A 13868-nucleotide genomic window follows, 5' to 3' on the forward strand; every position below is an offset into this window, starting at 1 on the left:
ATAGTGGGTTTGAGCTGTTACAAGTGATATCAGAGCTAGATATCAGACAATGTACCAGCGAGGATACTGGGCTCTCAAGGAAAATCGGTTAGATAGGGGAACGGAACATTTTTTACAAGGGTGTGGAAACCTCTCCCTAATAGATATGTTTTAAAACCGTGAACAAACTGCAATACATAACCGACCAAAATGGACAATATTTATTAGTGGTGGGCTTGAGCTAAAATGGACAATATCTGCCGACGGTGGGTTTGGGGTGTTACACGAAAGGGGGAAATTGCACATGCCCAACTGCAGAAAAGGTTGGGTCAACAACAACAGATTTCTCTCATTTTTAGTGTTTGGTGGGAGCTTTAAGACAAATGGGTCCTATGGCCTACTCATTGCTGTCCCCATTTTAGCATAGCCATGGATTCACTTGTTCATCCATAATGCTCTCCCCTCCTCCTCCTCCTCCTCATCTCCATCCATTCAACCCTAAACCCTCTGCCCTCTTCTCTCAAAAATCACTATCAACTAATCAATGCACTGACTTAGCCACACAAACTAACCTTTTCTCTTTTTCTTAAGGATGAACATTCAAGAACCCTAAGAAAACTCATAACATACTTTCCAATTTCAGCCCCAAACACAGGAAAAACAGAGTAAATTACGGAGAGATCAATGGTACAGAGTACATACATGTATGTCCAGAAGCACAACCGCCATTCAGATTTTGCATATATGGCCTGAAATGTCACTGTTATACTTGATTCCTATCATAATCATTCAAATTTTGAATTGAAGCACACGGAATGAAAGCAAATATGAGTAACGAAATTAAAGGATACTTGATCAATATCAATATCAGTTGAGGCTATTTTGTTGTTCTTCATTCAAGAAATCCATACTCACAGTCGCACACCAAATTCCCCCAACACAACGAGAAGAAACGAGTGAGAACAAATTAAGAACAAAATCAAGGAAGAATGAGTAAGGAAATTAAAGAATACTTGATAAATATCAATATCAGTTCGTTTTCTTGTTGGAAGTAGAGGCTATTTCGTTGTTCTTCGTTCAAGAAATCCATACTCACAGTCTGCACACCAGATTCCCCCAACACAACGAGAAGACAAAATTAAGAAGGAAGATGAAGCAGAAGAAGAAGAAATTAAGAAATATGATGTCTCTCTATCCCTTTCTTTTTCAATAGTTCTTTCGTTTGTTCTTCTTTTTTCGAGAATCTTTCGTTCTCTCTTTCTGAAATCTGTGTGGTGATTAAGATGTAGATGTAGTACCTGCAGCAGTAGCAGCAGTAGCAGCAGCAGTAGCAGCAGCAGCACGAGCCATTCCTTCCGTGACGGATGTAAGCTTCTGCAGATTCAATTTCACAACCGTATCTGCAAATAGACGCGTATCCTCTTCCGTATTCCCTTCCGGCACATCTACGATGTACGATTCCAAAACGACAGTCCAGATCTGACCATCGCGCTCCATCTCGTGCACCGTCGTTACTGACCGGTAGTTCCTCAATCGATGGTCGCCGCCGGTGATACTAAAACCTATCACATACTGATCGTCGTCGAGTATATCGAGTCGCTCTGTACTTGTCGCCGCCGGGAGGCCGGAGATTACATAGACATCTCTGGTGCATCCTACGGTCATTATGAAGTCTTCGGCGACGGAACAGCTCTTAATGAAGTGCTTGTAAATCTGAGGCTTATCGAAGCGGCGGACGACGGACCAAACGACATCGCGCGGCGCTCGGATGAGTTGAGAGAGGAGAGAGGAGCATTGGCCTGGGCGGAGTTCGTAGGTGTGAAATTGGAAGACGAGATGCTTCAGGTCGTCAAACTCGTGCTGAGATAATCCGGCCGGGACGTTGAGGTGGTGGGTTGTGGCGGTGGCGGTGGCGGTGGCAGAGTCGAGGTGGTGGTGGTCGATTTCTGACGGTTCACCCATTTCCATTTATGTTTTAAGCGCTTTTCTCGTCCAAATGTCGGGTTTTAGACGGATGAGAGAAGACTTTTTGTTCTTTTTTCTTTTTCTTTTTTTATTTTAAATATAAATTTTAGAAAATAAATTTTGTTTTTTTAAAATTTCTGGTTGGAGCTTTAAACGGTTAAACAACATTTTAAAAATAAGAAATGCTTCAAGAAATTTCTTATTTTTATTTATTTTTTAAATATTCTCTTACAAGTATTTTTGTAATAAATAATTTTTATTTTAAAAAATATATAATATAATGTTAAAAATAAAAAGTTTAAATTTCAATAATATAATTGCACCAAACTAATTTATTATAAATATATATATATATAAAAGTTGAGCGAGAATAAGACGTAGGGTCAGGACGGAGAATGTAATCGTTGTCCGGTCTTTTTATCGAAAATATATTTTCAATATTTAAAATCCAATATTATTCGAATTTATTAAATTTCTGTATTTTAAAATTTTGATATTTTTATTATTTATATCTAATAAATTAATGAAAATTGAAAGTCTTATTTAGTATTTTATTTTTAAACCCTTTTTAAAATTTTATATTAACTTAAAACTATTATATTTAAATTATAAAAATATCAAAACTTTTATTAAAATATTTAAAATTTAATATATAAACCCATATATAATTGAGTAATGAAAATTCAATAGGATGATTTATATATAAACCATGAATGAACCGGTTGGTTCAAATCAAAGTACCGAGCTTAAATTAGGCTAATAATAACAAAGAAATTATTACTATTTTTATTATTAAAAAAATAAAATAATTGTAGAAAATCATTTGATTAATTTAAGGACACCAAAATGACGTGGAAAATAGGATGAAGTGGAATCCATTGTAAAGAGTCAGCATCATATGACACGTCTTTTCCAGCTAATCAAATTATTTAGCCCAATTCCCTAAGCATATCCATAATATATTATCATTTTTCTTTTTTTTTTCTTTTTTTAATAATTATTGTCCCAATAAACTTATTTTAATTTGATTCCATATGCTTTCACATTAGACCTTCCAAGAATTATTGCATTATAACTAGTTGGCTTTTAAATAAAATAATAATAATAATTGTTATTATTATCATTATTATATATATATATATATATATATATTTTGACTTATTATTAAAATATAATTCACTCTAATGGTATCTAATGTTGATCCACGAGAAAATTGGTATAAAGCTGTTTTAAATGACCGTTGAGCTAAAAGTCACGGTTATTGACTAAACGAGAAAAAAAATGACGTGAGTTCGATTGAAAATTAGAGCTTTCGAGTAGCAACGATAAAAAGAATTGGAAAAAAAATCTGACTTCGTTCAGGAGATGAGATCTAATGGCAGCTGATCAATTTTGTTCAATTTTTGTATAAGAATATAAAGATAAACCCGACGAGAAAGAAAATTGATTAATCTCATAAATTTGTATAAAGTTGTTTTAAATGGTCGTTGATCTAAAAGTCACTGTTATTTGACTAAACGAAAAAAAAAGACATGGATTCGATGGAAAATTGGTATAAAACTGTTTTAAATGGTCGTTGAGCTAAAAGTTACTGTTATTTGACTCAACGAAATGACATGGGTTCGATGGAAAATTAGAGCTTTCGAGTAGCAATGATGAAAAGAATTGGAAAAAAATCTGACTTCGTTCAAGAAATGAGATTTAATGATAGCCGGATCAATTTTGTTCAAATTTTCGATGAGAATATAAAGATAAACCCGACGAGGAAGAAAATCGATTAATCTCATTAATTCGTTGTCCGGTCTAGCGCCACATTATTAAAATTTGTCATCCCACTTCTCTACAACACTTTTTTTTTTTTGTTAGTCAACTAACAGTCAACTCAACACGGATTAAATAATATTTTTAATCTTTAAATTTAGCATGAAAATCATTTTAGTATTTTCTATTAATTTTTAAAATCATTTTATAAAGTTTTTTCAGTTAAATTATCAATTAAAAAAACAGCTAAATAACTTTTAATCAATTTTAAAAAATAAAATAATTTAAAAAAAAATAAAATATTAAAGCATCCAGCTGACATCTTCTAAGTCAGCTCCCACTTAATACTTGTCTGGTCCCCACTTCTTATTTTATATTAAAATAAAATAGTAATCAAAATAAATAAATAAATAAATAAAATCTCTCTCTAATATTTAATTTAATATAATTAGCACTATATATTTATAAATCTACCCATGATTTCTTAGATTTGCAAGAAAAAAAAATAACTATATTTTCGTAAAATACCTTTTTATTTACTTTTAAATATTTAATTAAAATATACCATAGTTAAAATTTATTAAATAATAAAAGAATTATTACGAAATTAAATAAAAATAAAATAAATATATTTTAAAATCTTCGAACTCAATCTAGTTTTAGGAAAACCCATGAATTAATAAGCTAGTGGTACATGTGTTCGGAATATTTATAATATATTATCAATACATCAATTTTATAGTTAAAATTAATTTTGAATAAGGGTTGTTGATATATGACTAATACAGATAAGTTTTTAGGTCGTTCGCTTTACGTTACCTTTTATTGTACGTGTGTGTCTAATTTTAATAGCGGAGTTACTTATTGAATATATTTTTATTTTTAGGAGAGTTCCGGATTGTATTATGGAATTTTGGTCCACGTGCTATTTATTTACTTATGTAATTATAACACTTTTTCGATAATGATGAACTTTGCTCGTTTTTTGAGATATGCCGGTACTAATTAGCGTGCATTTCTTTTTAACGTATGTTTTGAAGTGGGTAGACCCGAAGAATACGATATATGTAATCATTCATTTGTATTCTTAACAATTTCAAAACTTTATGTTCTTGTATCGAGTGAAAGTTGTCTTTTTTGGAGGGTTAGACGCTGAATTTACATGACAAACGAATATCACCAGATAATCAAACCTTACCGATGCTCACTCGGTGTCGATGTTGTCATGAACTCAGCATTCCGTCTTCCAATGAACACTAAAAAGAATCGTCTCAAAGGACTCAACTTGACACAAGAAGTTTAGAAAAGGAAAAGCATAATGCTTAATTGATTATCCCTCCAAGTTGAGGCAAGAGAATATAATTACTAGTGAAAGAGCTTGTTGGTTTGTTAATTGTTTTCTTGTTTGGAAATCTTTGTCTGATAGCAATTATTGATAGAACTCATCAACTTTTGATTTGTGTTGTTTTTCTTCTTCTTTTTAGTCTTTTGGGTTAATCCATTTCTATGTTTTAGGTAGCTATGAGCTACTCGGTTTTGATCGATAGATACTAAGAGCCTAAATTATAAAAGATATCTATAAGCTTCGACTTTGTTTTAAAAATATAATACCGATCTCTTAGCTTCGGTTTTGGAACGAGTATAGCAGTGACCTAGAATGGTATGTCACCACCACACTTTCGGGAGTGAGTCCCACATTGACTAATTTAAAGAGTGCTCATGGGTTTTATAAGTAAAAGAATAAATCCCCATTGGAATGAGGTTTCTTGGAGAAGTCCAAAACAAAGCGTGAGAGCTTATATTCAAAGTGGACAATATCAATTGTGGAGAGTTGTGATTCATAACAACCTAGCTATGACAATAGAATCCTTAAATACCAAACAAAGAATCGTGAAAAGTAAGGAGTATCATTGCTTCAAACATCGTCCACTAATTGTAGCTTTGATACAAACTCACTTGGATTCACAATAACTTCAAAGAAGAATATTTGAACCTGAAAAAGTGTATGCTGAAGAGCTGCCACACGATCCAGCAATGAAGCTTTAAAGTGAGTATCTTTTAGAGCAACATCCAATGATATGCACCTTCTTTCCTTCTTGCACCAAATTCTTCATCTATGGGAGAATTAACCACAACCCCACAAGAACAAAACTAACACAATATTTGCCAATTATCTTTCTAAATAAAAATGATCAAAGAAAGAACGGTTGATACCACTTGTTGTGCACCGTAATGCCACAACCTTCAATGATCTGATACCAGTTGTGCCCTAATGCTACAACTAAAATATTTTGATACCCAATTGTTGTAGCAAAATGTCACAACCAAAAATGCTATGATGCCCCGTTGTTGTTGCGGAAGCTAAAGCAAGATCGGTCCCACTCACACACTCACAAATATAAATTAAATAAAGAGATACAAAGATTTATGTGATTTAGAGATAAAAAATTCTCCTACATCCACGAGTGTCACGGTAACCAAAATGTTTATAAGTGTATCTCTCATATTCTTACCCTACAAAGTCTCTCTTACAAAATTCCCTCTTAATTGTTGTTTAGGCAAATACAAAATGACAATAACTTCACTCATAATAATGGTAGACAAACCTTTATATAAGCATAGCAATACTAATTCTCATACATGAACCATAGGAGTTAAATGATAGTTAATAACCAAAATAAATAAGAATATTAATTAACACATATATAAATTAAATGAGATTTAATAACCAAAATAAATAGTACTTAATATAACTTGACTTTTATCGTAGGGTAATTTGAGCAACATTTTTCACCCGAATTAAGAATTGAGATATCTTTGTTCATATTTGTTAAGAATAGTGGAAGTCTAGCACATAATATAATATAATTGCCTTTTATTCATTTTCATATTCTTTTCCCCCCACAAATACAAACAATCACATGCAGAAGTTGATGACTTCAGTTTTACTTCTCGCAACACCCAAGTCGAATAAGAGCACATGAAAAGGAAGAAAATGAACTGTGGTGCCTAGGGAGGAGGCTACATTGAATTACCCTCATATGGCTTTTCTTATAATTAAGTGAAACCAACATAAATATACAGAACCAGAACAAACAAGGGAGTTACCAAAAGAATTGATCGACTAACCAAAGCTAGACCTGGTGATTTCGTATACCAAGAAGCATGCTGCATTAGCTGGGGCACTACGAACAATCGCTGGTCCAAAGCCTTTGTATAGCCCTTTAACTCCTTCTGACGCCATGATTTTCCTGAAAGCATCAATAGAACCAGAGAACTTTGGGTTTTTGAAATCATCTACCTGAATCACGCTCTTGATAACATCAGTTGGATAGACGGCTAGCCAGAAGGCTGCTCCAGATACACCCCCAGCTAATATCAGAACCTCTCTTCCTAGATTTGAAGTGTCTCGACCTCCTGCAAAGTGCTGTTTTATCATCTCATATACACCAAAAACCACTGCATTTCCAGGCACTTCTCTTGCCATTGTTGGAACCAAGCCCTTGAAAAGACCCTTCACTCCATTTGATTGGACGACGTGCTTGGCTACGTCTACTGGACCACCGTACTTCACCGCCACACCAACTGAACTGGATGCTGCCAATGCACTCTGAGCTTGCAGTCTGTTCATTGACAACAAAATATGAAGGTTGTAATGTCACGTGAACTCTCTTAGTGTCGTAAACTTAAATACTTTGCGAATTGTAACTAACTTATGATACAATGCTCCTCTCTCCTACTTGCTTGTGTGATCTAATAAACTTGACTTAATAAAATAAGTTACAAACTTATAGGAGAAAGGTTAGTAGACTTTGTGAAATAAGTTACTAACTTATCGAGTAAGGACAAGAGAAATTGGTAGTAGTTATCAAATTGTGGACCAAGTTTAATGCTTTAATTAGGAAGATTGTTACTAGTTCTTAACTTGAGAAGAAAGTTTAGGAAGCTACTTAGTGCATTTTCTACTATAAATACTCATGAAATATATGTTTTATTTACAACAACAAAAGAGAATTGAAAAGCTAAGTGTTTAAGGTTTCTTTGTTCCAAAAGATCTCTCCCTTTGCTTCTTTTACTTGTTTTGACATATTTCGATGGTGGGTCAAATCCAACCTGCTTCATTTTAATATGAAATGTAAAAAGGTTGGCAAAGTAAAATCATTAAGAGAACATAGATGCCTATACATATATAACGGTAATTTAGTTTTCTCTTCCTCTACGCATGCACTAGATGAGAAACCAATAAAGTTAATAATGGTCAAGAAGATGTTGAGGATTGTTGGGAGAGGAGTCCCACGTTGGCTAATTAAGAGGATGATCATGGGTTTACAAGTAAGGAATACATTTTCATTGGTATGACGCCTTTTGGAGAAACCAAAAGCAAACCCATGAGAGGTTACTCAAAGGGGACAATATCATACCATTTTTGGAGCTTACTCAATGGGGTTGTTCATATGTTGGGTAATATATGTCTCTCTTTTATACAAGGATCAAGTTCCTTTCGAGGTAAGTTATCTGAGGAACTATTGGTGATAATATAATATTTGGGGATGGGGTCACAAACTTTAGGACATTCAAGAAAAGGTTGTACATACCTGCATTTGATCAATTCAGTTGGACAAGCTAGAAGAGACACAGCAGCACCAGCCCCAGCCCCACAAACCACTTGTTGTTTAACTTCAAGGGAGGCACCGGGATAAGGCCGAAAGAAGGACTCTAGTTGTCCCCTTACAGAGAAGAGAACAGCATTTAGTGCAGCAACTGTAGCAAGTGGAGCTCCCATACCTTTGTACAAACCTCTTGAGCCTTCTGAAGCTAGAGTTTGTCTGACAGCATCCATTGCTCCAGAATACTTCGGAAGTTGGCCAGAAAGGGGGGCAGGTTGGCTTTGGAGCTTGACCTTAATTGTATCAAATGGGTGCCCACATATCAATTGAGCTGCTCCCCCAGCAGTCCCAGCAGCAAGATCTTTCGCCACATCTCCCATATGGATGATAAAAACTTTGCACTCTTTTAAGTTCTTTAGCAATCTGTAATGTTATTCTAACAATTATACATCTTCCACTATTTCACAAAAGAAAAAAAATATATATATATACGAAATAAATAATAGAACTGTATTGAGCTCCAGACGAGAAGGAACCGGATGATATTGTGAAGGAGCTCTGAATATTTTCTTTGTAATATCGAAAGATGAATTGCACCACCACTGAATACATTAAACACACTTGACTAAAACATCAAAATGAAGTATAATTACCACCATAAGCCATTGAAGATTAGGCTTGTATTTGTTATCTTTAAATTTTTTTTACAGCAAAGCAATTAGATTTGGTAATTTGAATGCACAGAACTTCATATATTCTGAAATACAAGTAAGCCAAAAAAGGCCAGCCACAGAGGTAAAATGCTCAAAATATAAGCTGTTGCGCAGAAAGTGCTCTTACAACCATCAATGTTATACTTACAGAAAAATAGTTCCAGCTATTCTTACAGAAAACTGCTTACAAAAAGGATATATTTCTAGCCATAAAGTTGAAATCAAATCCAAAGTTAAGAAACTCAGGTCTGTGTTCTTCTTGGTTATCAATATCATAAAGCGGAGAAACTTTAGAGGACAATCAAATGCACTAATGTCCACATAAACGTTTAAAACCTGAAAAAGAATTCACCTCACGTGCTAACAAATGATGTTCCACAACATTGAAGAACAAAATGACGAATGAAGATTCCGGATGTTTTAAAAAGTATGCTAAATACAGTTTCAGTTTCCAAAGCCTTTGTTATAGGAACAGGAAGTCTAGGGCGAAAAGAATCTAAGTTTTCATCATCTTAATCATTCAGCCACGAAAAAAGCTAACTGTTTACAAGCAGAGCATGCGAAAGATAATTAAACCACGAACCTCAACAATAATGGTATGATATTATCTACTCTGAGCATAAGCTCTCATAGTTTTGCTTTTAATTTCTTCAAAAGGCCTCATAGAGATAATATTCCTTACATATAAACTCATGATCTTTCCCTTAATTAACCTACCTGGGACTCCCTTCCAACCATCCTCAACGTAAAGCAGCCCCCTTGTATGAAACATTCGAAGTTAACACAACATACAAACTTAGAGCCAAGATAGATACAAGATACATAGCCATTCTTCTCTCCTTCTTAACCGATGTATCATATATATTCCTAGAGAAGATTTCATTGCCGTTTAACCAACCACAACCAATTTTGAACAAACTTAAAAATTACCACAATCACATAAGCAATATGACAACAGATTTGCATAATAAATTAATCAACACTCTCAAGCTTATCAGAATTTCAGCCTCATCAACCATGCAGAATGAAATAAATTCTTGAGATAAGGCTCGCATTAAAACAGTTACAAAACGCCAATCGAAGAATATTTCGATAAAATACACAGACACAGAAAATCTGAATTCAAAATAAAAGTTCTGAATCTATTTGATCATCAATACCTGCTCCAGATTTTTGTGGAAACTGCTTCAGAATCCTTATAACCAGCTCAAACATTAGAATTAGCACAAGAACAGAAAAGATTGGTTACATGCTAGAACTTCACAATACGGTATCCTAAACAACTAGTAAATGAAGAGAAGAAAAATCAGAAGAAGCGGAAACGAGAATCAATGAAAACGGAGAAGTAAAATGGAATTCAAACTGTGATAAACGCATAGAAGCAATGAAATCTCGTAATTGATCGGAAACAGAGGTGCATTCTAAAGATTAAAGGAATGGAGATGAAGGAAGCTTGAAATCTCACCGGAAGCGATTCGGAAGAAATGGAAGTGAAGACAGGGAATGGGAGTCGCCTTGGACTCTCTCTCCCGACGGGACGACGGCTGTCTTTTCTGCTTTACTTCAATGGCGAAAAGGAAGGGGAAAGGAAAACGTGCGTTGCGGGCGGAAGTGGAGATCCTACTGGATTCTACTTTTTATTCGTAAAGTAGAAAAATACATGACGTGGCCAAATGCTTTTTAAAATTGAGTTGGCAAAAAAAAAAAAAAAAAAAAATATTTATTTATTAATTTTTTTTTTTTTTTTGAGGTGGCATTTTTTCTCTCAGCCACTCATCTTATGGCAAGACATATCGCAGCCGTGCCGTCCCGGTGCTACCATCGATATCGCCTTGGAATAACAAGTCGGAGGCAGATTAGAGAGGTTACGTAACTATAGTTTAGGACTATATATGGGTTGGGTTGGAAAAATATTTTGGATTAACTTGAAATTTTAGGTTGGTTGAGTGGGTGACCTGAACAACCCGAACAGAGTTCCACCTGAGAAGTTACATGGCTATAGTTTAGTAGTATACACGGGTTGGATTGGAAAAATCTTTTGGATCAACTTAAATTTTGAGTTTGGTTGAATTGGTGACCCGAGCAATTAGATGGGAATTGATAACCAAATCCAATTCAACCATCTATTTTTAAGTTAGGGCATGCTGGACTGTTTGATTGTTTTTTTTTTTAAGTAAAATTATTTTAACAGTAGAGTAGGATCAATTCTGGGAGTCACTACATTTTAGATTTTTCAAAAATTCAACTCAATTTAAAAAAATAATAAAAAAAAAAATCTAACTTTTACCGTTTGAATTGGATAATTGGGTTAATCAGTTCTCGAATCATCTAAACACAAGATAGAAGCTAACTAGAGGTTGTGTAGATCTATGTCTACATTGCTAAAATGGATCTGGATCGTGGCTCGTATGAAGGATCGACGTTGCGAATTGTTCATCCTTTACTTCTATGATTTACTAACTAAGTAACATGATCACGTTACTTACTTCTCGTTTCTACGAGTGAAGATTATCCCCCTGATACCTACATAGATTTTTTAGGATGATTTGTCCTTACTCAAATGCTTCTCGAGAAAATTCTTAAGAAGTTACCGAACATAAAATTGCTTCAAATAAAACATACTTAGTTTTGAAGTTTCTATGATTGAGCCACCAAAAAAGAAACATGCATTTGTGGATATTCTCTTATTTAGGTGAAGTGTCTCGATTTATTCATATACCTCATTTTTATTCAAGTGACACATCATGTAACAGTTCAAGCCCACCGCTAGCAGATATTGTCCAGTTTGGCCCGTTATGTATTATTGTCAGCTTCACGATTTTTTAAAACATATATGAAAGGGAGATGTTTCTACACATTTGTAAGGAATACTTTGTACCCCTCTTCAATCAACGTGAGATCTCATACATCGATACGTGTAACCTTCCTGCACTGATATGATATGAAATCACTACAAAACCAAAACACTCGAGCATTCTTTCACCTCCGGGAGACGACCATAGTTCTTTCCTAGTAATTAATATTTGTGATTGGTAGTGTTTCTAACAAAGCTAGCCCTAGCTCTAGCCCCACAAACTATTTGTTGGTTAACTAAAGTGAGGGACAGGATAAAGCCTAAAAAATAAAGATTCCATTTGTCTCCCATATAAATCATAAACACTTTAAATTATTTAAATTATTTTAAAATAATAATAAAAGAATAACAAATATATTTAACACGAGCGAATGTTTAAAATTTTAAATATGTGAACGATTATTAGACATAAAATATAAAATTTAGAGAATTATTCTACATTTTTATCCCCTAGAGTTGTCGTATTAATCCAACGCTAAGGAGTCTAGATCTACAACATCGAATGCATTTGAACATGAACCAACAAACAATTAGGTTCTTTCGGTGAAAATTGGTCAATCAGGTTCAGATTGATTTAAAGTGCTAGAAACGTATTGTTAATTGGGCTCCAGCTTTAAAGACATTTCATTTTATTTCCTGGTCAGCTGAATGAGTGATTGAGGTTATCGTATGGGTAAGTCTATGTTGATCACTGTACGAGGTGAACCTACATTTTATTTCCGGGTCCTAAAAGGGATATCAAGATTTTGTTTTTGATTATAGACGGATGGTTCATAAAAAATGGCCCAACTCGACCTAACTCAACCACGTACCGGTTACAAAATATGTATGTATGTATGTATCTTAAACAAAAATACATCAGAGTTGGTTTCTTTCCACGGAGAACCCATTTTTTTTTGGGTAATCAAGTTTTTTTCAACACTCCTACTCTAAATTTTTAATGTCTTAAAATTTCCAACAACATGAGAGATGATAAATGGGTATAAATCGAGAGGAATTTTCCTTAGATTGATAACGTTAGAGTGATGAGGCGAAACTTACTACAAACAATCACGAAAGCTTTATTGGGTGCATACACATTGTAGGTTACATGAAAACTTACTACAAATAATTAACGAGCGTAGATGATCAAATTGATAACGATGACGATAACACGTGAACAAACTTGAAGATCAACTCAAGAACGAATCGACGAGTAAGAAAAACCATATCAATGGAAATGGCTACTTAAAATGCTCTAATAAATAAAATATCGTATTTGAACATAAACAAAGCTACATCCCAAATATTTAAGGGTAAGAATCGAAGTGACCTGGTCAGAAACGAGACTCGAAATTGGATTCGCCTTCCCCTCTTTGGTTTGAACTATTTTCTTCGATAGAATCATCTTCCGACAAATGATGATACATTTTGACATCCATGTTTTTTTTTTTTTTTTTTTTTTTCAGAAATCACTAGAACATTCTCGATCAAGTTTATTAACTATCGAAAGAATTTGGACCTAAAACCTATTTGTATCGACAACAATTATTAAAAGATAAATTCATGAGGCTTTTAGTTCGGAGTAACATAACTATACTTAATCGTACAATGATTTTTACTTGAAATTTCGATTAAATTGCATTTTCTATTCTTTTATTTATTTATCAATACTAGAAATAGGTTTAATGGCAGACTATGGCGGAGGAGCTAAGGTTATTGCTCGAGGGTTACTTAGGTACGTGTATAAGTACGATGTATGAATAGATACACCTATATGAAGGTTCATTAACAATTTATGACATGCATTCTTATTTACATGTAATTGTGTTTCATTGGGTGCACGTAGTTATATGAACGGTACTGGAGATTGTCCTAAATTACGTATATATACTCATGATGGTACTTTGTGGAAGATGTAGAAAAAACAATTTAGCATCATTTTCTAGTAATACAAAGTTTTGTTCAACCAAATTTCTCTACTGTCATTAACAATTGATATTAGAGCGA

General features: G+C 33.9%; 2 protein-coding genes across 3 annotated transcripts; both read right to left on the reverse strand.

The window, feature by feature from the left end:
* Positions 1 to 578: 578 nt before the first annotated feature.
* On the reverse strand, positions 579 to 1997 carry LOC111467009 (abscisic acid receptor PYR1-like). 2 transcript variants are annotated; one of them, XM_023111763.1, is made up of 2 exons: positions 1278 to 1997; positions 579 to 913 (listed from the first exon to the last, which is right to left on the reverse strand). In XM_023111763.1, the coding sequence occupies exons 1-2, from the start codon at positions 1945 to 1947 to the stop codon at positions 891 to 893; spliced, it is 693 nt and encodes a 230-aa protein (XP_022967531.1). In that variant the 5' UTR covers positions 1948 to 1997; the 3' UTR covers positions 579 to 890. The 2 variants fall into 2 exon arrangements, with proteins under 2 accessions (XP_022967531.1, XP_022967530.1); XM_023111762.1 differs by having other exon boundaries at positions 592 to 1078.
* Positions 1998 to 6560: 4563 nt separating this feature from the next.
* On the reverse strand, positions 6561 to 10623 carry LOC111466997 (mitochondrial carnitine/acylcarnitine carrier-like protein). The gene is made up of 3 exons (XM_023111744.1): positions 10491 to 10623; positions 8301 to 8735; positions 6561 to 7328 (listed from the first exon to the last, which is right to left on the reverse strand). The coding sequence occupies exons 2-3, from the start codon at positions 8690 to 8692 to the stop codon at positions 6830 to 6832; spliced, it is 891 nt and encodes a 296-aa protein (XP_022967512.1). The 5' UTR covers positions 8693 to 8735; positions 10491 to 10623; the 3' UTR covers positions 6561 to 6829.
* Between the last annotated feature and the right edge of the window lie 3245 nt (positions 10624 to 13868).

The sequence above is a fragment of the Cucurbita maxima genome, unplaced genomic scaffold, assembly GCF_002738345.1.
Source record: "Cucurbita maxima cultivar Rimu unplaced genomic scaffold, Cmax_1.0 Cma_Scf00032, whole genome shotgun sequence".
NCBI lineage: Eukaryota > Viridiplantae > Streptophyta > Magnoliopsida > Cucurbitales > Cucurbitaceae > Cucurbita > Cucurbita maxima.